Source organism: Monodon monoceros, unplaced genomic scaffold (assembly GCF_005190385.1).
Source record: "Monodon monoceros isolate NGI ecotype Baffin Bay Population unplaced genomic scaffold, NGI_Narwhal_1 Super_Scaffold_1, whole genome shotgun sequence".
Classification (NCBI taxonomy): Eukaryota; Metazoa; Chordata; class Mammalia; order Artiodactyla; family Monodontidae; genus Monodon; species Monodon monoceros.
Window position 1 is genome coordinate 37,800,469 of NW_021703765.1, and position 26,186 is coordinate 37,826,654.

At 39.1% G+C, this 26,186-nt stretch overlaps 1 protein-coding gene across 1 annotated transcript in view; it reads right to left on the minus strand.

Moving 5' to 3' along the window:
- Nucleotides 1–1,104: 1,104 nt before the first annotated feature.
- The window catches only part of GALNT1 (polypeptide N-acetylgalactosaminyltransferase 1), a 68,888-nt gene continuing 43,806 nt past the window's right edge, over nucleotides 1,105–26,186 (minus strand). The window contains exons 5-11 of the mRNA XM_029223215.1: nucleotides 24,650–24,820; nucleotides 22,439–22,556; nucleotides 20,790–20,970; nucleotides 19,775–19,914; nucleotides 7,843–7,941; nucleotides 7,013–7,147; nucleotides 1,105–1,786 (exon numbers count right to left, since the gene is read on the minus strand). Coding sequence (XP_029079048.1) covers nucleotides 1,640–1,786; nucleotides 7,013–7,147; nucleotides 7,843–7,941; nucleotides 19,775–19,914; nucleotides 20,790–20,970; nucleotides 22,439–22,556; nucleotides 24,650–24,820 — 991 coding nt within the window. The 3' untranslated portion in view covers nucleotides 1,105–1,639. The remainder of the gene's footprint in view (nucleotides 1,787–7,012; nucleotides 7,148–7,842; nucleotides 7,942–19,774; nucleotides 19,915–20,789; nucleotides 20,971–22,438; nucleotides 22,557–24,649; nucleotides 24,821–26,186) is intronic.

A 26,186-nucleotide genomic window follows, 5' to 3' on the forward strand; every position in this document is an offset into this window, starting at 1 on the left:
TGCTTGATATTAACGAATAGGGCATGAGAAACTTTCTGTACACTCAACTTGGCAAGCATCATTAGTGAGCAACAACTTTCAGAAACATTTTTAGGCACAAGAAATAGCACTGCCTGCAGTGAGAGCCTTTGACAAAGAAACTATCATTAAATATAATCTTACAAATAGGAAGAAAAATATATGCACTTTTGCCAATGGACTGCTTCACGTATCAGGAAAAATGTCACAATCAGATTTTCTTTCGATGATTAAAACAATTTAATTGATACTCAACTTTAATCAATACTCAGGTTATCTTGTATTAAAAATCAGAAAAATAAAACAAATTTAACCTAAATGCAATTTAGGGAAGAAATGCAGGACTAATAATATGGAATAATAGCTGCACTTCTTCAGCTAACTCATTAAAAAATGCCAATTAAACATTTTCAGTCAAATTTTATTTAAAAAAAAGCAGCAGATCAACATTACAATTCAAGAACCTAATCTAAATATGCACTTGACAATGAAGCACATCTGAGTATGGAGTGAAAAAAGTTTTTTCCAAAAAACCATCAAACGTATCATCTCCAGATACCCAAATAATAAATCACTTCTGCAGGCCGTCTATTGAGTGGAATCATAAACAAAGAACAGAAGATTTATTGCTGTGAAAACAAATCTGTAGTACAGTAGTATGAATCTTGGGTATTAAACATAATCAGTTGAATCAAGTTAGGAAGTTGAAAATCTAGTAAGAAATTTGCGTGTGAGAGAAAGTCTATAAGCCAGTTGACCCAAGAGCAACTGAGATATCAAACTTGTTCAGTGAAACCAGACATTATTTTAAATCTCCATTTTTTGAAGGCAATTAAAAATTACAATTCCAACAGCCCACAAACCAAATAAAAAAAAACAACTGTAGAAAGCAATTAAAACTACGTTCAAGGAGCCACTTTTTCAGCTCAATTTCAGCACCCCAAGGGAAAAAAAAGCATCCATGACTATCACAGATGAAAACAGAATGAAATGTCATTGGAATCCGTTATTTTCCCCCACTGAGGTATAAAATCTATATAGAAATTTGATACTATACTATAACAAATTGTACTTCTCATAGTTCTGTTTTAATTTCCTTTAAACCCTGTTTAATATAGTCTTTTTAATTGTTGTAAAAATGTTTTCATGATTCTGAATCTGGTTCCAGTTCTTTTTCATTTATTTTTATATCAATATTTAATATACTGGCTACCAGTTCTAATCAGAAAAAAAATCTTGGACAGCTCTTCATTATAACAGCACATTCAGCAGAAATGACTGATGTGCAAGCAAACCATAAAAGGTGCAGCTCTCTGGAAAGCACATTTCGTAGATTGTTTCAGTCTGAATATTCTTTACAATGATTCTTGATGAAAGACTCTTAATCTTGTAAACATCAGTGTGCACAATCTCGCTACTAACGTAGTTTCACGTCCTTGGACAGGAAGGCCGGTTCACAGGCTAGTGAAAGAGAGAGCAGTTTAAGTTTTAATGGCTGATAAACCTTACATCCTGCAGGAGGAAAGCACTTTTCCTTTTCTGCTACTTAAGAATGTGGCAGAAATGTATGCTGAGGTAGCCCAGTCAATCCTTATTTTTTTCTTTTTTTGTAAATTTGGTCTCAGAATATTTCTGGAAGGGTTACATTTCGAAGAAGCCACTGCTGGGACCGGCTTCCATTGCAGTCTCTAATGCTGGGCACCTGGCTGTCCTCTTCTGTGGCTTTATCCAGGCACTGATTACTGTTCACATGCTGCAGGGTTAATTTCTGAAAATGACAGGAAAGAAGTCTTAATATGAAAGTGGAAAACAAAACCAAAACACCTCAACCATTTTTTGTGATTATGAAATTCCTCTGTAGAAAAGGGTTTTGTTTTTGAAATATAAATTACTTAAGACAATGGAGAAATGTATCTGTGTAAAGACAGCATTAAGAGCTATGTCGGGGGAGAAAGGCACTGGGGGTACAGTGCATTCTGCTGGATTTGCAGTCAGATGACCTCAATTCTAAGTCCCAATTCTGCCATAAGCTCTGTAATACTGTGAGAAATTTTACTTTTTTGTGCTTCAGTTTCCTAAAAAAGTGATCAGATTAGTGATTCCTAATTTAGGATCCTCAACCTATTTTCAAAAAGCTATCTCAAAACTGCTTCGTTTTCCCATGATAAGGCTGTTCAAATTAATTCTGTGATTCCAAGTTTCAAGTCTTTAGCAACTCAGGTCTTTTTGAAGACTCGAAATCGTAAGATTTACACAACAGTCCTTAGTAAGTGGCTGACAGATGTGGCTATATACCTTCCTCTCTACTTGTCTGCATTCCGGACTTGATGCTGTCATGCTGATTTTTAGGATAATTTCAAAAGAACATGACAGATAAGAGTTAACAGACACACACTGACCATACTAATGAATCCGATACCAAGCCCCGGTCAGGTGAAGAACTCCAAAGCAGCTATGTAGGAATTTGCATTAAGCGTTATCCTAATAAGTATGTAACTATAAGGAAATATGTTTATTTATTCACACATTTTTACTCACAGCTCTATTTTAATGTAATTCTTTTATCTCAATTTTCATAAGGAACATTTCATTTTCATAAGGCCTCTTTTGTACCTATTTGAACTTCAAACAAAGCAAAACCTAATGACTGTATACAATACAGCTACTTTAGCTTTCAGTCACTTCTGTGTTATGGTCCATGTGGAAGCTGGCAAAAGGCAGTGCACATTCGCAGATGTCACAGTTTACTCTCAACACTGACTTCAGTAGTATCGAAGGGTCAGTGTTAGATACTTTACTTTAGCTCCAATAAATGCATAACAAGAAGACCAGGAAGGGCTTCCCTGGTGGCGCAGTGGTTAAGAATCTGCCTGTCAATGCAGAAGACACGGGTTCGAGTCCTGGTCCGGTAAGATTCCCACATGCCACAGAGCAGCTAAGCCCATGCGCCACAACTACTGAGCCTGCGCTGTAGAACCCATGCTCTGCAACAAGAGAAGCCACGGCAATGAGAAGCCTGCGCACCGCAACGAAGAGTAGCGCAGCGCAACGAAGAGTAGCCCCCGCTCTCCGCAACTAGAGAAAGCCTGCGCAAAGACCCAACGCAGCCATACATGCATACATACATACATACACATATAAAAAGACCGGGAAAAGTCAGCATGGCTGGGGCTGTTTTTACTTTTATGCAGATGCTGTGTAGTTTGTTTTGAGGGGATGCACTTTGCAGTCAGACATTTCTGTAGTGAACCCCAGATTTGTCACATGTCAACGACATGCCCCTGAGCAAAAACCTCTCTCAGCCCCAGGTTCCTCATCTATAAAATGGGGACAAGGATACTTCTAGAGTTGTGCAGAAACGATAAGATAATGAACAGAAAGTGCCGCCCAGCTCAGAGGCGCTCACTACAACATCCTGAGCAGCCGCGGACACAGTCTGGCAGCCCCGAGAGCGCCAAGCAGAAGCACACAGCTTGCTGCTAAGGCCTTTGGTCATTTGTAAGACAAAAACAAAGCACTTTAAAAAGAACCCCCCCAAACATTCCAGAAGGCCCTTCAAAGCTTCTCTGAGTGGCCACCTTCACCAGGCCCACTGTCGGTATTAATAAAAACAAAAAAACACAACAAAAAACTTAGTTGGGAAATTGGTCTTTATCACCCTAATTTTTAAAAATGTCATTATTTCACTTACTGAGAATCATTAAAATAAACTTGTAACAAAGAGGTTATTGATACATGCTGGGTATTTAACTGCTCAAAATTAAGACAGAATCCCTATAATTTCAGGAAGCTAACATCCCTTCAGGAGACCAGGACTCTGGTGAAGAGCCCTGTTCCAGACACAGCTCTCTGGCTGCTGACAGCAGGGGCAGAGTTCTGTGGCTCGTGACTCTGTGGGGACTGTGGTCACCGTGCTCAGCAGAGGATCCATCAGCATGGACTAGTTTCCACACAGAAAGAGTGTAACTAAGGCAACAGGCTAATTGTAACCTCTGAAAGGAGGATGAAAGCTATAGTTATCATCGCATAAAGTCCACCTGCAACCTAGAAAACAAATAATTTGCCGCCCTCTACCCCTAATCTCTAGATATAACTGTGTCAAAATCTACATTTTCATTCCAGAAAGGACAGCTACAAGTAGTCAAAGCAAAAGAGCCTGGTGTCGTAAACTCTCTGCAATGTATACTATAAACAAGACTTAAAGATATAATATTACAAATTTAATAGAAAGACAGTATGGTATTGTGCAAAAAATCCTGGATTAAGAATCCCAGGTCTGTCTGAGATCTGGTAACACCATTTACCTGCTCTGTGACCTTGGGCAATTAACTTCCATTCTGGGCTTCAATGTCTACATGTATTAAAAACAATGTCCTGAATTTTATTTCTAGGGTTCTTTTGAAATCTAAGATTTCATGACTTTAGATTATACATTACTGACCTAAGTGTTACTCTTCCAGACTGCAGTTTTCAACTGATGGAGGCAGGACAACTCTGATGGGCCCTCCGGAGCTCCCTGTGCAGTCAGCTCAGACTGTGGGACCCACATCGCAGCTTGACTCCTCCCTCTGCCAATTCTTCTGTCTCCCTTTTCACAGGTGTTGATCTAAAGGATGCTCCCTAATAAACATCCTGAATACTAACCTTGGAGTGGAGTCTGCTTCTGGGAGAACCCAGCCGGCAATACTAGAATTTAATCTCAGGGAAGACACCTTGCAGAGTGCTCCAGGGGTTTTAAAACTTTACACTCATAACTGGTTCTTTCAAAATATCCTAAATCACTTCTAGCTCCTTAATTTCTAAGCAAACATTTACTTTTGAATAACTGCTGTGGTAGACTGTGTATCTTATACACAGTCTGCCAATGGCCATTCCCACTCCCTGTCTCCTGGCCACATCACACCATAAAGACTGGAAATGCAAATGCCTGCTTTCCCAGCCTCCCCTTATAGCTGGGGGATCACTATGAGATGAAGTTCTGGCCCATGGGGCACAGCAGAGCCTGCTGCAGGGGATCCAGGAAAAGCTTTGGCTTTCCTGATAAACAGCAATTCAAGCAGTAGTGCAACATTCCTCTTCCCTTCTTCCTGTCTTGAGTTGGGTGTGATGGTGAGCACTGTAGCAGCCTTCTAGAGGCCACAAGAAAAAGCCAAGAATATTGCTGCAATGTTATCCCTGACATCACTGTATCACTGAATCCATGCCAGAAGCCACTTACATCCAGACTTAAGAAAACACTAAACCACTATTTGTTCATGCTACTATAAATAGGTTTATATTACCTAATTATACATACCATCATTTTTCAATGAACATATACAATTGGGAGGCTTTTTAATTTTCAAAATATTTTGGCTTCACAATGACTGTGGGGTGCCACTGGCATTTACTGTCTGGACTCAGAGATGCCATATATCCTGCAGGACCTGGGGCAGCTACATCCAAAATGGCAACAGCATGCACCATGGAAAACCCTGCAACAGAATATTCAGGCCACTTCCAATAGTCATATTAACTGAGCTACTGCACTCTCTCTCTCTCTCTCTCTCTCTCTCTCTCTCTCTCTCTCACACACACACACACACACACACACACACACACACGCTTTTTTTTTTTAACTATAGTTTGATACTGTGAAGGGAGACCCAGGATTTATAAAACATGGTCTTTGCCCTCCAGGATCTAACTAATAGTGGAGAAAAAGACTGGTAGATAAATAACTACAAAGAAGCACAGAATTACAGGGGTCAGAGACAATTGTAATTAAGACAGAGAGAGCTAATTTCTGGCTGGGATCCATGGAAGTGATGTCAATTCTGGACTCTCAAGAACAGGCAGGATTTGTTAGGCAGATGGAACTGTATGATCTTAAATGTAAAGTGGAAAGTACAGGATACGTTCAGGGAATAGCTGGTCGAAGATGAAAAGTAGACCAGGGTTTGTATGTGATGCAGTATATGGAGAAAAGACAGCCAAAGTCACAACTTGGTTTGGACATCTCCACTGAGGGGGTAGAATGAAGCAGCAGAGTGAGCCAAGCAGACAAAAGAAGTAGAGAAAAAGCTAAGAGAAGAAACTAAACAGTAGTGCACCTAAAGCCAATGGATACGAGGATTTTAAAAGAGCATCTGCTTAGCAATAGTAAATACTACAGAGAAGTTAAGAAAAAGAGACGGGAATGTCCTGGCTTTGCATCCAGGGGCTGTTTCTACATAGAGTCAGACCAAGGCAGGAGCCAGGTTGAAGAACCAGAGGCACAAGTGCCAGCCATTCACTCGCCATCATACAGCACAGGAGAAAAGTAGGATGGTATATACAAAATAAAATAGGAACAAAAGTCTGTCCCAACATGAAGAAGAAAACCAGTGCTTGTAAGCGAAAAAAAAGAACCAGAGAAAGATATATTGAAGATGCTGGTGCTGGTTCCAGAACCATAGAGCAAAAAAGCATAAGTTGGGAGGTTAGCCAGGTATGAGGAAAGGAAGAGAGGTTTACTGGAGATGCTTTGATTGCTTTTAAGTACCTCTATTTGAGTACAACATATAGCACGTGGGGAGAGGGAGTGGCTCCAGAGGAAAGCAAAGACAAATAGTTTTATTATATATGTCACTGAAAAATCATTGAGCCAGAGAATTTCATTAATTAAATCTCACCTTTTACCTCAATGTTTAATTCAGTAATTTTAAAAGCCTACTTAACCGTTCCATTTCTACCACAGTGGCTGGCAAAGCTTAAGGACATACGGAGGGAAGAGTGATTACATAGTAACAACAAGGACCCAGGGACTGGAGGCAATTCTAATTTAATTACTGGAGAGATTAAAACATGTTTATTTTACTTATATTGCTTTCCCTATCTGTCAATTCTTGGAATATAAGAACAATTTGATCCATATGCAGATTCCACAAGAATTCACTCTTTTAGATATAAAGTATTTTATACAATACATCCAATGACACCCAATTTTATTCCTATATTCAACTGGATAACTTACCACCGGATCATACTCCCAAAGCTGGTTGCCTTTTAGGTGGTGGCATTTGAGCATTGTGACTGGGCCATTAAGTTTGGAGACATCCAAGCAAAGGTCATCTGTTCTAATTTCTTTGTTGGCAGTGTAAGAGAAAACCTGAAAAACAAAAATGCACACATATAAGCTTTAACAGCAAAATAAATTAGCGTTTTATATGCCCAAGAATCTGGCAGAGAAAAAGACAAGTATTTCAAGATACATGCTTTTTGAACTTTATTAGTGTAATGGAGAATAAATGACTCAGAAGAGACACCACTATTTTTGCAGAGAAGAAAAAAAAAATGATCTTAAGTTCTCTGTATATACTGAGTGTACTGTCAAGGGCTGTCATCTGTTTGACTAAAAAGGGCAGAATAAATCTCATGTACAACAATGTAAACACAGTTCTCAGAAAGGGCCTTTTTTTTGCGGTACGCGGGCCTCTCACTGTTGTGGCCTCTCCCGTTGCGGAGCACAGGCTCCGGACACGCAGGCTCAGCGGCCATGGCTCACGGGCCTAGCCGCTCCGCGGCATGTGGGATCCTCCCGGACTGGGGCACGAACCCGTGTCCCCTGCACCGGCAGGCGGACTCTCAACCACTGTGCCACCAGGGAAGCCCTGAGAGGGCCTTTTACAAATGTTTCATTTAAAAAATAATCATTAGATTGAAGGCTCTATTCTCCTAAAGGTCTTTATTATTTTCTCTTTAAAGGTAGGAAAATATTTCCTGAATGATGTCATGAAATAAAAAAGGAAGAAGATGAAAACAAATCCAAAAATTACCCCTTTAAAGCTTTACTAAAATACTCACCTGATTACCTCCCATACCGTGACAGTTAAAAATTCCAACTTTTTCATTCTCTTTTCTAGCCATGTTATCTAGACACTGATTTGTTTCCACATTTCGTATCTAGGGGGACAATGAATAATGAAAAATATCATGAGTTAGAGAGGTTAACTAGACAGACACATACATATCTAACACACACATTAAAATCGATCTAAACTTCCCACTAAATCTCTTAATTCCTTAGGTAAGGGCTATGAGTTGGGAGGGAAAAAAAAAATCACTGTCTGGCTATCTAAGATTCTGTGATCTAGAAAGGTCTTACTATTTATATAAGTAATTTTTGTGTTTCATGGAGAAATCCTTTAAGTGCTTTCTTTCTTTCATCCCAAACTGTTCTTCTATGATTTGTATTTAACTCAGTAAGCTCTAGTTTGCCTAATAATTTAAAGCAACTTAACAGCTCCCTGTGGACACTGTTTGCCACCAAGATAAGGGGGCATTACTATTGATAACTACTTTGATGACTTCTTAGGAGGCTCAAGGTGGGTATTTTCTAAGCAAAGAACCTGGAACTTGGCTTAACTGGAAAGCCAGTTAAGAATGTGTAAACACCATTCTTCCATTAGTTATTTGTCAGTTACATAAAAAAAGTTGCATCAGTCATCTGAATTAGGAAGAATATTTTAAGCACTGATATATTTTTTTCCTCTGAACCACTACAGTTTAAAAGCATATGGCAAATTAATAGACATTTGTAAAGTTCTAAATCTGTTGTCATGGATGGTACTGTCAGCAGGTAAGCCGGAAGGGAGAAGTGGGACAAACTATATCTGTCATGTCATGTAGATAGAAAAGGAGTAACTGTGTGTGACAGATAAACTGAGGGGAAAGTTAAAACCACAAATAACCCATTTATTTTTATAAACATGTACAGTCTACACATTATTCCACTATTTTAATAAGGCACTAACAAGTCCAGATGCTTTTTTTTCTTATAAAGATACAATAGCATAAGTATGAATAACTGTATTATTCCCAGAGGATCAGAATAAGAACTGGGGCTTTGGCAAAAGAGAGGCCTGGGTTTAAGTCCAAATGATCCAAACCCTCTGAGGACAATTTCCTAAGAGAGACTAGTCAGCTCTATGTTGAGGTTGGGTAAGACAGTGCATCCACATACCTACTTCGGAGTCTAGCACGTAGTGAACTCAGAAACAGTAATAATCTGTGCTGCCACCTTATCGCTAGTCAACTCCGTCTGGCTATTCCACCAAAACCTCAAACTCAGTTCATGCAAGAATAGGATTTTCCAACTCCTTAATGCTAATACTTCTTCACCTGAACATTTTAACATACCCCTGCCACTCTACCCCTGACCCTGAGGAGTGCTACCTAAAACAAACCTCCATCATCATTCCTCCATATATTCCCCTCTTCCCCTGATACCCCTAGTTTTATTAAAAATCCCACAAGCTGTCAAATTATTCAAGCTGGAAATCCCAAGGCCTTTTTTTCCTGGGTGTAACATATCACATCAGTATCCAGGAATTCTTTTACCACGTAATGCACATCATCTTTTTATCCGTTATTTTAAAGCAGAAACCTATTACCTCATAAATAGATTTTATAAAAGGTTTTATAGTTAGATACAATTTTACATAAAATACACCTTTCTTCACCTTAATGGATAATCAATTAATACTTGATGATCATGGCTATCTTACTTGACAAAAAATTTAGTTCAAATTTTGACAAGGTGAGTCTTTATCTCATATATTCATATAAAACAATTATTTCCTTATACTTTTGAAAAAGTTACAAACTCCCCAGTCCTTTGTTTTCCTCAATTTTTTTCTTTCAAATATAGATGTAGAGGTTTCTGAAGAAAGGTGATAAATGTCACAGAAATGATTAGGGAAGAACCAACATTATTGTCAGCTTCTCCCTCTCACATGGAATGGGTTTTTTTTGGTTAAATAATTATCTTTTATCAAACTTAATATAATAAAAATTTAAAAAATAAAATTCTCAGGCTTCCCTGGTGGCACAGTGGTTGAGAGTCCGCCTGCCGATGCAGGGGACGTGGGTTTGTGCCCCGGTCCGGGAGGATCCCACATGCCGCGGAGCGGCTGGGCCCGTGAGCCATGGCCGCTGAGCCTGCGCGTCAGGAGCCTGTGCTCTGCAACGGGAGAGGCCACAACAGTGAGAGGCACGCATACCGCAAAAAAATAAAAAAATAAAAAATAAAATTCTCCCCAAATGTAATTGGACTTCCTATCACTCAGTAACTATCTTATAATAAATCAACTTTGGCTATTCTGTTTCCATAACTGATGTTGCTAAAAATTACAGCAAATAAATTACACTTACTCTGCACTAGGCATTGTTCTATGAGTTTTACCTGTAACAGCTTATACCACCCTTACACCATGCCTATGAACAATTCTGGATTGTTTTCTGACATAAGAGATCTGAGCCTCCAACCCTTGAGGATACTACTGACAACTAGATGTTAAAAGTAGAGTTCTCCAAGGATTGGAAACCATTACTTCCCAACAACTGTTTTGGTGACAATGAACCTTGATCAGCAAAACGTGGCCCAGCTGAGACGGGTGGTCAGAGAGTGGGTGGGCCTCTGGTGGGGCCTGATGGCACTTCTCCAAAGTGCAGGGGAGGGATGGAGAGAAGCCCCGCACATTCGGTGAGGAAGGAACTTCTGTAGAAGGGGAGCTGTGATGTTTGGTCCCTGGGCAGAGAGGATTCTGTCTGGCTCAACGCATAAAGTGGCATCTTTGAGCTGCTCTTCAGGCTGGTTTTTCCACATGTTAGATTGCTAGCGAAGACAATTTTCAGGGAATATCCTCCTCCTTTGTAGTAATACATGTGGGCTACCTCACCTAAAGAGTGTGTGAGATGATTTTTGAAGGACAAGAAAAACCAGGATGACTAGGGGTGAGTTTGGGGAACAATTCTGTTCTTTATGATGTCAGGAGGCAGTAGATCATTTAATAGGTTTCTTTGGTGGGAGTTAACTTTGAAGAGTCTTTGGGGAAGGGAAAAATTAGGAACATTAAAAAAAAAAGTTGAATCAGATGTTCAAAATGGTAATTCTATACAGCTTTAAGGCTATGTAACCAATTACCGGCTTTCTAGTGAACTATGGAATGGTGGTGATAATACTTGTTTCAACGTTCATATTGGAATGGAAATAGGTACCAGAGTTGGTTACTCAAAATCTGACACTTAAAAAAAGTCATAACAATATCTGAACGATGCAGTCAGGGAAAAATAGCTGCACTTTCAAGGTGTCTGGAGGCAGATGGGTAGGCATGAGAGCTCAGGGTCGGGGGACACGCAGAGCTGGGCCTCACGCCCGGCTCCACCTGCCATGCGACCTTGGCAGGTCAGTACTCTAAGACAGTGATTCCCAAAACCATGATTTGAACAACTGAATAAACTGTTTTTCAGTATCTGCCACTGAAAAAATGATTTTGTGATGAAGTATGTTTGGGAAATACCAGATTAACAAATTTGAATAGGTTTTCTTTACTGAAGGACTTCTCAAAGTCTTTTAACATAGACTCTTGGTAGGGATGGGGACTGATAGTACAGAAGGATATAATGCTGCTTTTCATAAAGCAGCATTTCCCAAACATTTTTGGCCATAAAATCCACCCCTCCTCCCCTATCCCTTGCCTTTCTACCAGGCACCTTGAGAGATATCAGACACCAGCATTCTTTAGAACATAGTAAGTGGGAAATGTTGCTGTACAAACCTCATTTTCTCATCTGTAAAACAGGAATAACACTCTCTCTCACATTTGCTGAGATCCCTTAGCGAGGTAACACATACAGAGACCCAGCAGAAACCGACACCTAGTAGGTCCACAACAGCTGCTGGTTCTCCTTAACTCAGGTGTACAACAGCTGTCACTAAAATATTATTTTCAACCTTATGAGTTGATGATTGTGAATGCACTCATTCCTGGGAAACCAGGCAAGAAATCAGAGCCTAAGTTTCTTGGTTTCTGCTATAGTCTCCTCCAGAATCCTGGCACCTTCATTAGGGTAGACAATGTAAGCAGTTAAAGGATTCTTGGAATCTACTATTACGGAATCTAGATTTACTTTTTCCCTCTCTGCCACGAGGGTAATACTGGTTAGATACGAGAAAGGGTATGAGTGTTAGTCGTTAAGAGCACAAGCTCTCAAGCCAGACTGCCTGTGTTCAAATCCTGTCTCTTCCATTTTGTGGTTGTGACCTGAGCCGTGTTGCTTAAACCATTTATTTGTGCCTTAATTTACTTACCCGTGAAGTGGGGGAAAATAGCACCTATCTCAGAGTGCTGGGAAATGAGTTAATATTTGTAAAGCATCAGACTGGTGCTTGACATAAAGTTCATGCTCAGTAAATTTTAGGGTGGAAAAGTAAATGGTCAGTCATAAGCCTGGCTAAACTGTAAGAGTCTGGATTATTTGCTTTCTGTGTCTGCTGTTTAGACAATTCAGCTCTTGGATTAACAACAACTAGATATCACAATGAAACACATTTATTCAGTTCCAGGTCCCTACAGGAGCTATGAGAGCCAGACTTTGTGGAGCCAGACGTGCTAAATGTACACATTCCGATTTCCCTTTCTGCTCTAAAATCCTATGACTTCAGGTTTCCCTGGGCCCTTGTAACATGACAAGAGGTACCTGATAGGCTAAATTCCAGTCCTAGCAAAGGAAGGCTCACAGAGGTGGAGCTATCACAAGCACAAGCTCCCTAGCTGCACTTTGGCTGGTGCTCGAGAACAACCCCAGTCCCAAAATCAGAGTTTCGACCTGATAGTGTGGCCTAGTATTAAGGACATAAATGCTTAAGACCAGCTGCTTAGTTACTAAAGTAATAACAGAGGGTAAAATCTGTTCCTTATATAGAAAGCCGCCTGGCAAGAGGCAGGTAAAAGGCAAGCTTGCCTAGGCAATCATCTACTGTGTGTTAGACAAGTGGCTCTTTGTAATATGCCTATATTCTGACCTAGCTAACAATGCCTCCTAGGTGTTGTCCAAAACTGGGTCAGTTCTGGAAAAAAAAAAAAAAAAAAAAAAAGCTCCTCATTCTTTATTCTGAAGGCAAGCAACTGCTATCAATCTTCCCATGGCATCACCCACGCTGGGCCTTTCTTGACTGGAATGAGGCTCCAGCAAAGGGAATGGATACTCACTAATGAGACAAGGAACTCCGCATACCCTCGCTTGTTTGAGGTGACTTCCTTAAACCACAACAAAGTTCAGAGGCAGGGAGCTCAGGTCAACCATGAAGTAGCCTTAGGAACTACCAAGGACAAACAAGGAGTCTGTGCTCGCTTTGGCACTGGAGACACTGCAACCAGGCTGATCAGTTTCTAACTCACCACCGCGCAGCTCCCCACCGTGATCTAGCTGCTCTACCGCATCCTACTTTTCCACGTTACATCTCCTCCTCTTACCCCATCACCAACACCCGCTCTTTACTCTCAGCCAACGATCTTGTGTTCAGCTGAAGAAACAAAGCTCACCAGAGAAGTCCCTCACACTCCCACCTCAAACTACCAGCCTCCAGCTCTCAACCCACAATTCGCCTGACTTGGCCCCGGCCCCCCCTTCCTTCCAGCTGCGTGGGTGAACTGCCCGCCCTCCAGCCTCTACCTCCACTGTGCACCACAGCCCATTCCCCCACCTACTAAACGTGACTCCTGGACTCCTGCAAGCAGTGGCTCTTTTCTATCTTCACATTTTCTCTTTTGTGTCCTTGGCATCAGCACAGTTTCATCTTAGCAAAAATAAACAGAAAAACCCTTCTTTAACCCCATTTACCCCTCCAGCTACCACTTATTTCTCTGTTCAGCTTTACAGCAAAATTTCTTATCCACACTCATGATCTCCACTTCCTCTTCTCCTGATCTCCTGTGAAGCCATCAGAGATTCTGTCCCTACCAATCTCCACCGGAACCCACTTGACACAGTGAGATGGAGCCTCCTGACAATGTCTCCCTCACCAATCCAACGGCCGGTTCTCAGGACTTGTCTCCCTCCTTTCTCTGCAGTGTTCCACACGATGGATCACTTCCCTCTTTCTTGAAGCAAGTCCTTCACTTACTGGGGCATCACTTTCTTGGTTCTTTTCCTATTTCAGAAATAGTAACTGTTTTTTTTTTTTTGGCTATGCCATGTTGTTTGTGGGACCTTAGTTCCCTGACCAGGGATAGAACTCGTGCCCCCTGCAGCGGAAGCACAGAGTCCTAACCACTGGACTGCCAGGGAATTCCCTCTCTTCCTATTTCAATGCTCTCTCCTTCTCAATCTTTTTGGCTGATTCCTTCTCACCTTCACAATTTCTAAATTGTGGAGTTTTTTATGGCTTGGTCCTCAGTTCTCTTGTCCATCTACAATACATTCACTCCCCCCCAAGGTGCTCTCATGAAGTTTTGTGGTTTTAAAAACCACCTATATACTGCCAACCCCTAACTTTAGATCTCCATCGCAAACTTTTGTCCAAGCTGCAGGTTTTTTAATGCAAATATCTATCCACTATCTTTACCTGGATCAAATATTAACATGTCCCAGACTGCACTGCTGAGCGCCTTCTGCACCTGCTCTACAGGCCTTCCCATCTCAGTAAGGCCAACTTCACTGCCCTAGAGTCTCAGTCAAAATCTTAATATAATCCTTGGCTTCTTTTCCTTTCACCAATACACCAGTTCTACTCTTGTTCCCACAGAGTTCTTTTTGACATAGCAGACAATCTGATCCTTTTCAGTGAAAGTCTGCTCATCTCTCCCTGCAACTTCCCACCTCAGAACAAAACCCAAAGTCCTTACTATGGCCTACAAGCTCTATGTGATTTGGCCCTCACTACGTCTTGACCTTATCTTCTTCTGCTCTCCCCCTGTCCACTATACCCAGACAACTGGCCTCTCTGCTGCTTCTGGAATGTGCCAAAGTACATTCCTGTCTTAGGGCCTTTGCACTTGTTTTCCTTGTGCCTGGAACACTCTTTCCCCAGAAATTCATCTGACTTGCTCCTTCACTTCCTTCAGATCTCTGCTCAAAAATCACCTTATAAGAGAGGATTTTTTCAACTACTCCACATAAAAGAGCACCACCACTCCCGCCCACAAGTCATTCTATCCCCTTTGTCCTTACCACCACCTGACACCGTGAATATTTAAAAAAAAAAAATCTGTCTTCCTCCAGAGACTGTAAGATCCACAAGAGCAGAGACTTTATTTTATTCACTGTATTCCCAGTACTTAAAACAGTATCTATCAAATAGTCCGTATGCAAATATTTGTTGAATGAATGAAAGGAAGGAAGAAGTGACAACCTCCTGCAGATCGGGGGTGGGGGGGGGGTCGACTTTTCCTGAGTGTCAGGAAGATTCAGTCCTGGGGTGGGACCTGGATGTGGCCCTGTCCACACAAATCATCATTCCCTGTTGTGACTTACAAAGAAAATTTTGCCCTGCTATCAATTCCTGTCACAAAAGTGTTGAGTTTTTCTTTTTTTCTATTTGGATCCACATGCCTTCAAAAAGTCAATTTTATAATTTAAAGGTTTATAAAGATTTGCAACGAACTGCAGACAGACCCAGTAAAAACAAAATTTCTTTACTATAAGCAATGCACTTTCATACAGTATTTCCTAAGCTATTAAAAAATGTTGGCCATAAGTAGCTAAGTTGATTTATAAACCACTTCTGGGTTGTAAGCAGAAAATTGAAAATCACTGCCTTGACCTAATAAAAAGAGGGACCTTGGGGAATTAGAAGATTATTAAGAAAGGAGAACCAGAATCTTTATGGCCCCCTGGCTTGAGGTATTGCACTGTAGTAAAGAAGAGAAAAAGCACTTTCTCAGTAGTAACACATAGCAGTCCAACACTTCTGCTCCAACAAGTAGAGGGAAAAACAGCTAAATTGCAGAAATCCTATTTTTGAGTCTATTAGAGAGCAATGGAAGCAATTAGGGTGAGGTGAACTATAATCCCAGAAAGGGAAGAGCCCTCCCTGGGTGAGCTGACAATCACCAGATGTCTTCCTCAGTAAGGACATTTGCTGATGGTGCAGGCTGAGGACAGGGTGTGGCCCAAAAGGGCCTTTTCCTCAAGGAAAGAGCACAGTGATGCTGGTTATGTGAAGGCTAGCATGACAAAATAAAAATCAGAGGAGCCCCAAATACGAGGCCATTCTCCTCATGGGACATTTGCTGTGCTGTCAGTGGATGGGAAGCTGTGGCTAAAAGGGAGAATGAAATCCTCCACATCTCAAGAGGGAAAACTGTCATTATATGTAGATGCCATGATACTATATATATAAAACCCTAAAGACTCCACACAAAAACTACTAGAACTGATGAACGAATTCAGCAAGGTAGCAGGATAGATTAACATAACAGAAATCGGGTGCATTTCTTTACACTAACAATGAAATATCAGAAAGGGAAAGTAAAAAAAAACAATCCCTTTCAAAACTGCATTTAAAAAAAACACCTAGGAATAAACCTGACCAAGGAGGTGAAAGACTTATATGCTGAGAACTATAAAACATTAATAAAGGAAACTGAAGATGATTCAAAGAAATGGAAAGATATTTTATGCTCTTGGATTGAAAGAATTAATATTGTTAAAGTGGCTGTACTACCAAAGCAATCTATAGATTTATGCAATTCCTATCAAATTACCCATGACGTTTTTCACAGAAGGAGAACAAATAATCCTAAAATTTATATGGAGCCATAAAAGACCCAGAACTGCCAACGCAATCCTGAGGAAAAAGAATACAGCAGGAGGCATAACTCTCCCAGACTTCAGACAATTCTACAAAGCTACAGTAATCAAAACAGTGTGGTTTTGGCACAAAAACAGACATATGGATCAACGGAATGGAATAGTGAGCCCAGAAATAAACCTACACACCTATGGTCAATTAATCTTTGACAAAGGAGCCTAGAATACACAATGGAGAAGAGACAGTCTCTTCAGCAAGTGGTACTGGGAAAGGTGGACAGACTGCGGCATGTAAATCAATGAAATTAGAACATACCGTCATATCATACACAAAAATAAACTCAAAATGGCTTAAAGACTTAAATGTAAGACATGATATCATAAAACTCTTAGAAGAGAATATAGGCAAGACATTCTGTGACATAAATCATACCAGTGTTTTAAGTCAGTCATTCAAGGCAATAGAAATAAAAACAAAAATAAACAAACAGGACCTAATCAAACCTACAAGCTTTTGCACAGCAAAGGAAACCTAAACAAAATGAAAAGACAGTCTATGGACTGGGAGAAAATATTTGCAAATGATGTGACCGACAAGGACTTCCAAACTGTACAAACAGCTCATACAACTCAATAACAACAACAACAACAGCAAAAAAAAACCCAATCAAAAAATGAGCAGAAGACCTAAATAAATATTTCTCCAAATAATACATACAGATGGCCAACAGGCACATGAAAAGGTGATCAACATAGCTAATTATTAGAGAAATGCAAATCAAAACTACAATGAGGTATCACCTAACACTGGTCAGAATGGCCATCATTAAAAAGTCTACAACTAACAAACGCTGGAGAGGGTGTGGAGAAAAAGGAACCCTCCTACACTGTTGGTGGGAATGTAAATTGCTGCAGCCACTATGGAAAACAGTATGGAGGTTCCTCAAAAAACTAAAAACAGAGTTGCCATATGATCCTGCAATCCCACAACTGGTCATATATCCGGAGAAAACTATGATTTGAAAAGATACATGCACCCCAGTGTTCACTGCAGCACTATTTACAGTAGCCACGACATGGAAGCAACCTAAATGCCCATCGACAGAGGAATGGATGAAGAAGATGTGGTACCTATATACAGTGGAATACTACTCAGCCATAAGAAATAATGCCATTTGCAGCAACATGGATGGACCTAGAGATTATCATACTAAGCAGAGTAAGTCAGAAAGAGAAAGACAAATACCATATGATATCACTTATATGTGGAATCCAAATTATGACACAAACGAACTTATCTACAGAACAGAAACAATCTCACAGATATAGAGAACAGACTTGTGGTTGCCAAAAAGGAGGTGGGTGAGTAGGGACGGATTGGGAGTGTGGGATTAGCAGGTGTGAACTATTATATATAGGATGGATAAACAACAAGGTCCTACTGTATAGCACAGGGAACTATACTCAATATCCTGTGATAAACCATAATGGAAAAGAATATGAAAAAGAATGTGTGTGTGTGTATGCCTGTGTGTGTGTGTATATATATATAAATGAATCACTTTGCTGTATAGTAGAAATTAACACAACACTGTAAATCAACTATACTTCAATAAAATTTAAAAAAAAATCTTCCACATCTCCTGGTGCTTAGGAGACAAATTCCTGCTAGACAGAAGACCTGAAAAAATAACAACTGGTTCCCCCCACTGAACAAGGTGGGAGGCTAAATTATTCTAATCTCAAAACCTCAGAAAGGCAAAACTTTCAGGGTTGAGGAGACAGAGACCCCTCCAAGAAACATACATGAGCCAGAAGTGAACTAAGCCTTCCCTAAAACCGCAACCCAGCCCCACCTAGCTCAATCTTTGTTATGGATTGAATTGTGTCCCCACTCCAAATTCACATGTTGGAGTCCTAACCCCCAGCACCTCAGAATGTGACATTATTTGGAGATAGGTTCTTTACAGAGGTAATCAAGTTAAAACGAGGTCATTAGGGTAGGCTTTAATCCAATATGACTGGTGTCCTTATAAAGTGGGCAAATTTGGAGACAGACACGTACACAGGAGAATGCCATGTGAAGATGAGGGCAGAGATCAGGGTGACGCTTCTACACGCCAAGGAACACCGATGATTGTCGGCAAACCACTAGAAGCTAGAAAGAGGCAGAGAGCAGATTCTTCACAGACCTCAGAAGGAACCAAACCTGCCCACACTTTGATCTTGGATTTCTAGTCTTTAGAACTGTGAGACAATACATTTCTGTGTTTAAGCCAGAAGTGGTATTTTATTATGGCAGCCCTATGAAACTACTAAAACCCCTGACTTGATCAGACCCCTGGACTAAAGAGAAGGACCCATTTAGATTTCCTACACACAGAGCACAGCTTTGGCTGGGAACCAGAAAGAACGGCTATCGACATTCTAGGAAAATAGTGGGACAGGGCACAAGAAATACTTCCTTGTGACCATCCTGGTAGTTATACCAGAAGGTAAGAAGGCAAGACTCTCTCACACCAGACCCTATACCATGGGCACCCACAAAGATTAAAAAGGCCAAACTCCAAAGCACAACTAATTGTGTTGGCTAATTATAACCACTAATATGTAAATTATTTCAGTTTCAAGAAGATCTGCTGCTGAATTCTAAGAGCAATGACTAAAGGCATCATCAGAGATAAGTATGCTAACCAATAGTCTTTCCAACCTCCATGCCCACAATGAGATTTTGGACTCCCAAGGGAAAATAAATGGGTGTTAAAAATACAACTTATTATAAATGGTCTTTCAAGTTTCCTTGTCAGTTCTTTACAATTTATCTTTACTTTGAAGTTCCTCACACTTTAATTTGGGCTAGTTAATGCTAGGACATTAGCTTTAGGAATATATGGTTTCAACTAAATGGGCCAGTTTGTTAAAATAAGAAGTCTATCAAAGACACTAATATACTGTAACAAAAGTCCAACTGTGAAAGGTGAGAGGTAGAGCATTCTTATTTTAACAAAATATAACATGATAAAAAATTAATAAGTAGACTGCTTCAACTAACAAGAACTTTCTCACATTTGAGGTAACTTTAATACGAAGGTACTCCCTTGTTAGAAGTGTAACCTCTATTCTTTTTTATAAATCAGTGAGAACATAATAACCACACAGAATACACACACACACACACACACACACACATATTTTTTTTTACCTCTCCCAAAGAGAAATAGTGACGTGGAATCTGAGAATCGGGATAGATATTCTCTAGGTACCAAGAGAAAGGTCTGCATTGAAGTTTGTGTCTTAGACCAAGTCTTGATGATATATCTCCATAATCTACCTTTGTAACACCTGTTAAAAGAAATAAGTGACTGAATTATTAATGTTCCGTTAGGTAACACATTTCTATTTATATATTGCATCTAAAAAGCCAGTCAAACAGGAAAAGTAGTATCATTTTGGTGATGTGTGACTACACAAGTGACATACCATAAATCCACCTCCCAAAGTATAAAACAAGGAAATATATGTGTTCTTCAAAGAAAAATTAAATTTATCTGAGAATGATATATATGCTAATAATATTACACACAAATGTAAGTTATATGGGGTCAGAAAAGTTTAATATTTGTTAAGGCAAAAACAGAAATAAAGACCAATTTTGCCCAAATATGAAACAGAGGTTAAACAGAGCAATTGTTTCCAGTCAGGTTTCTCTCTCACAGCTCACTGAATTGTGTGCGCTACCACTGCACAGTCTTGTAGGTGATTGAAGAGGACGGAATGGTAACAATGCCAGGCAGATTTATAGCTGATGGAACAGCTGTTGCCACAAAACTCAGAAGAGCAGAGAAAAACTCCTGGAGAGAAGTCCCTGGAGGCATGTTACAGGGCTCTGCACTGGCCTTGAAATACTTGACGCTTTCACATACACGTTAAATGTTGCAGTTAGGTTTAAAAAAAAAAGAACATCGAAAGCACCTGGACCAATAGTGACTTCTGCAAGACTGGATCATGTATTGTTATTGTTAATGACATATACCAGGCATTCTGCTAAGCACCTTCTATACGTATGTGACTTCCTTTACTCCTTACAACAACCTATGAGGTAGGTGTCTCGCCTCTGCTCAGAGGTTCTCTTCCACTCCTTCTTATCTCTCTTCAGAATGCATTAGGATCAGACCAAGAAAGTTAGTTTTGTAATTCTAATGCAAAATAATGCTAACCTGGAGAAATTATATAGAAGAAATTCTTGAATTCATCCATCCACACTTCTGCAAGTCGTCTGTTATTTTTATTGATAATCTGCCCCGTGCCTCCTGGAAACGTGTAGGGTGTAGCTTTCCGAAACACATGTCCAACATGTGAGCAAGTAACAATCTCCAAAGTTCCTCCACACTGCCAAATCTGAAAACAACAGCAAAGAAGACCAGTTTTAAACACTGATAATTATATTAAAAAAAAAAAAACGGTTCACACCTTATTGAGTTTCATAGCTGGAATTTCACAGAATCAAGGGCGTACAGTGGAGCTCCTGCTATATGGTCCCAAAGCCAGTGCTTCCTCAATTTTTGGTTCTGATCAAACCAGAAGTTGAAGGTTAAATTCAGAAAGATAGGTAAATGCAAAATACAGAAAAGACTTGAGGTCCACAGCAGTATTTCTCTAACTGCAGGCCGTCACTCTTACAAGGGTCATAAAATTCAAATTTGATGAACTGCAACCAGTACTAACAAGGACATACTGTTTCATGAAATGTTTATATTATGGGTTGTGTGTATATTTATTAATATGGTTCGTGGTCAAAAACTTTGACCATGCAGTATTCAGCCAGAGTCCTATCTGTTCCTCCTTCTCCAAACCTGTCACAACCTGTACATTCAACAGAACCTAGGAATCTAAACTTGATTACTCACGAGTTATTCAGTGGACAATGAGAGCACACTCTATGGTGTTTGTGAGAATAAAAACAAAAAAGGGGTAAAAGAAAGATCATTAACTGGTTTCACATCCTTAACGAAATTATCCTTTCAAAATACATTTTTCCGTAAGTCAAACATCTATTTTCAATTAAAATACATTTTGAAAAATTTTGATTTTGTTAAATATTGTGTGCCTACCTTAACATTTTCACAGGATCATAAAGTGATACAGCTAAGTAGGATCTCCAAGATGATCTGGAGTTCAAACCTCTCCTTTTATAAAGAGCAAAGCTATCTACCAGGAACACAGCAAGCTAGCTGGGTTAGACTCCAGCGCAGTTCAGTGTGATTTCCACTATAGGCCACGTGTCTAAAGTTCATTATTTTCAGAAATACACTATGTCATTTTAAAAATACATTGTTTTTTGTGAACAGGAAATGCATAAGACTTAAAGTTGACTGGGTTACATTCATTTAGAATAATTTCAGAATTCTTTTGCCTTTTTCTTTTTATGGGGAAAAATATAAAGCTGGTAAAGTGACCAGGTTTAAATAAGAGAGAACAATTTTCAAACCAGAAGGACAAAGCATATTAAAGAAAGTGAGATTATGTTTTTGGCAGTTAAGTAACAAAGTAGCATCTACAAACTATGTGTTATTTTTGTTTATTTTTAGAGTTTGAATCACTTCCTTGAAAGTAACAAATTAAAGACAACAGGGGAATCTTGTATAAATTTTACAGGTGGACTAGTAATATAACTAAATTATTTGCTTAAAATAGTTTATAATGAACCTTTAATAGTATCACCAAACTTTTTATGGGCTGAAGGCTGTGAAGTCTGATTAAACTCATATTAAATTCACTTTTTAATTTTTATTTAGAGATAACATAAATATTTAAAGCATATCCATATTTGAGGTTATACAGATTACTTTTTTCAAAGGGAACTTACCCTAAAGGAAATTTCTAGGTTTTCTCCTCCCCAAATATCCATTCCAGCATCATATGTTCCAATTTCCTGAAAGTAATCTCTGTCTATTGAAAAAAGGCCTCCTGCCATTGTAGGTGTTCTGAAATTCAATCATAATACTATACCGTTAATTGTAACAATTTAAAATTTACTATCAGTTTTTGTTTTTAAAAGTAGTTTTATAACTGTTCGTAACTACAGAATAAATGCTTATTCTCACACTCTGCAGAAACTTTCACAGGCTCCCAGGGCTTTCTTTGTTTTTGTGCTGGACCTGCACCCCAGTTGTGCTGTCACAGCTCCTACCTGGACATCCTTCTCTGCCTGGACACCCTTCCCTGCCCAGTCCCAAGGGCTCTTACTGTCTTCAGTACCTTTCTTGATCCTCAGGTCCTGACTGAGCTTCTACCCCAAACTCCTTAAATTGAAGCTATTTCTCATAATCCTCTCCATCTGACTGTGTATCTACTCCATAGTTCCAAGCAACCATAAATGCAGTTGACCACATTAACCAACTAGACTCACGTTAGCAGTTCTAACACGCCAGGTTCTAAGGGGTGGCAAATATTGCAAAGATGTAAGACTAAACAGGATGAAAGCAATGAAGCCCTTTCCCTCAACCTTTAAGGAAGGAGATGAAGTACAGAATAAAATCAATGTACTCCTCCTAAGTAAGGATATCATCATCCTGACCAAGTATGGTAAATTCTCTGCCTCAGAACATGGCCTAGGTATGTAGAGTGGGTGGGAATAGGTAGAATTAAGTAGAGAAATGATAATGAAGGAGGATTTAAATAAATGAATACCAAATATTGGTTTCCTTGAAGAATGAATATGGAGAAAAATTGGGTTCCAACTAAGAGACCGTAATTAAGTTCCAGGGACAGAGGGCACTATGGAGATCATATTTTAGGATGAACTGGCTACCTATGTAACCCTAAAACATACTCATTCCATGCACTGGTGAGGGTGGCGGCATTTGCTTTTCCAGTAGAAATAGTTGTTTCCACAAAGAAGTTAGGACTTACTTTGATTTTAGAAGAGAAAAAAGAATGAGAAAGTCTAATATCTTAGGAGTCAAAGGAAATAAATAGGCTGACACCCTGCATTATCATTTAGTGCAGGGGTTTCTTGACCTAGGTTTGGGGATCTCTCTAAATTTCCTAGACTTGTATGTAAACCCTTCTGTTTGCACATGTGCATCCCTGCCTCCCACGCCCAGTCCCACTTTAGAGAAAACTCAAAGCTTTTATCAGATTTTTCAAAGAAGTCAATCATGTATGGAATGTTTAGTGACCCCTGGTTTAGATGGTGATTTGAACTGTCACCAGAAGAGTGGAAAAGTCCCTTTACTAGGAAAGGACTCGGGCTGGCTAGGGAGAAAGAACATAGAATTAGTGAAACCTCTCTTCAACTTTGTCAGAACTGGACTTAATTCAAAGGAAGACAGATCTGGGAAGCCTTCTCCTCTCCTGGAGAGGAGAAGGCTAAAAAGCCTGGTGCTGCAGGAACTCTCAATTACTACAGAAGCAGGAGGCTGACGCAACTGGAATCCTAGGATGGCTCAGAAGGCTCAAGGTCTCTATCTAAAGGTCCTGAATAGCATGAAGGTTTTTATCCCTTTCTGAAAAAAATCTATATAAGACCAAATATAGAACAAAAGAAAAAGCAGAAATGCATTAATGGAAATCCTTTTTTATACTTTTGTCAATTCTAGTTATTTTTATATTTGAAACAAGCTTTTTCTAACCTTATCAGATGGTACATGTCTGAATTTAAAATCTTACATTTTATTACCCAGTTTTAGGTATTATTTTCACATACTGGCACTTACAATTAATTAAGGGATGGTTTAAGTTAAATATTATTATCCCTAACAACTGAATTAAAGCATAAATTATAGATTTTCAAAACATTGTTCATATGGGAATGAAAACATATGCATGTCACTATCATTTCTCACAGGCACTAGATTTACAGAAATGAAAAATTCGAATTTTATTAATTCATCAGAGGAAAAAAATCCCTCTTTGAAATAATGATATACATGAAAGATGGCTCTTAACTACATATATGGTGCACAGATCCTTCATGTCTTTCAAAATACACATATAATCCTTCTAATATGATCCCCAATGCTTCACAATCCCCTGCCAATAACACATTAGGGAAAATGTTTGACAAATCAATTACCTCACAGGAAGAGTTCGATCACCTTTCCTTCTGTCCATTTCTCTTTGGGGAACAGGATACCAGCGAAAATTGAGCTTCCAGTTGAATCCACCATAGGTCATGTCAGAACCTGCCATGTACTCAAAAGTATCATCACTGATCACATCAATGATAGGACAGACCACTGTCTTCCTAAAATCATAAAAGCAAATTAAAAATCTTTTAAAACCTTCTTTTTTGAGGGCTATGGTAACAACTATATAACAAGTGTATACTAGGTGTTTTTAAAATAAAAATACATTCTATTATGTTAAGGACAATGGTGAAAAAATTCCCTGCTATATCCTACCAAGCTAGCATCATAATTATTTATCATATTTATAACTTATTGAAAATAACCTTCCATCCCTCTTCCATTCATACTTTCATATATTTGCCACATGTAAAAGTACTTCAAATATTTCTACAGTATTCAAAAATAACTTTTAATGACTATATATTTAATAATTCTAATGACTACATATTTAATAATTTTAAGCTAACAATTTTCTTAATAAATGACTTCTGGACATTTGTGTTTCTTATATATTTTTGCTATTAAGATACTAAGTGACCATGTTCATATATACAATATTTCACTTTTGCTTTAAGAGTGAACTTCCAGGAGTGAGATAAGCGAATTAAAGGAAATAACTTTTTGTGGCACTACTCATAACTTCTTTCCAAAAGTGTTATATGTATATACAGATTCCTTATAATACTATCAACTCTGGATGCTATTTTCTTGCAATTTTGTTACTATAATAATGTTACACAGTATCTCTGGATTTAAAAAAATTATCTTTTCTAATGATTAGAAAGAGTATTTTTCCTGCAGTTTGTATTTCTTCATACAAATTGTCTGAACACGCACTCTGAAACATTTTTCTTTTGGTATTGTGATTTTTATAAACTTGAAAAATCACATATGCCCACAGCCCCTTCTAAGAAACAGTGCCCTCTGCTCAGAGCCCTTGGGAGCCACATTTTAGAGTATGTGATATCCTCCCCATCTGACTGGTGTCTTATTTGAGAAATCTTTCCTTAATCCCAAATCATATTCTCCCATATTATCTTCAAAAAGAATTATATTTTTGCCTTTCATGTTTATCTTTAATCCTTATGAAACTGATTTTGGGTATTACATGCATTAAGTATCCAACTTCGTTTATTTTCCTTATGGATGACCAATTGTTCTAGCACTATTTATCCAACGGTCTTTTTGTTTTCTGCTGCTGTAATCGTAAGTGCCTGCTCTGTCATAAATCAAGTTTTCATAGAAATATGGAGTGGCTCTGTTTCACTAGTCTATTTGTGAACTCCTGCATCAATACGTCACTGCCACAATTAAAATAGCTTTAAAATAAGTCTTGATGTCTAGTAGGGCAGGCCCAGTTGTACTTGACTCCTCTTTTTCAGGGGTATTTTAGCTATTTTTAAAAATGTGTATTTCCAGATAAATGTTAGAGTCAGCCAGTTTCTCCAAGAAAATTCTGTTGAGATTTTCAATTAGAAACAC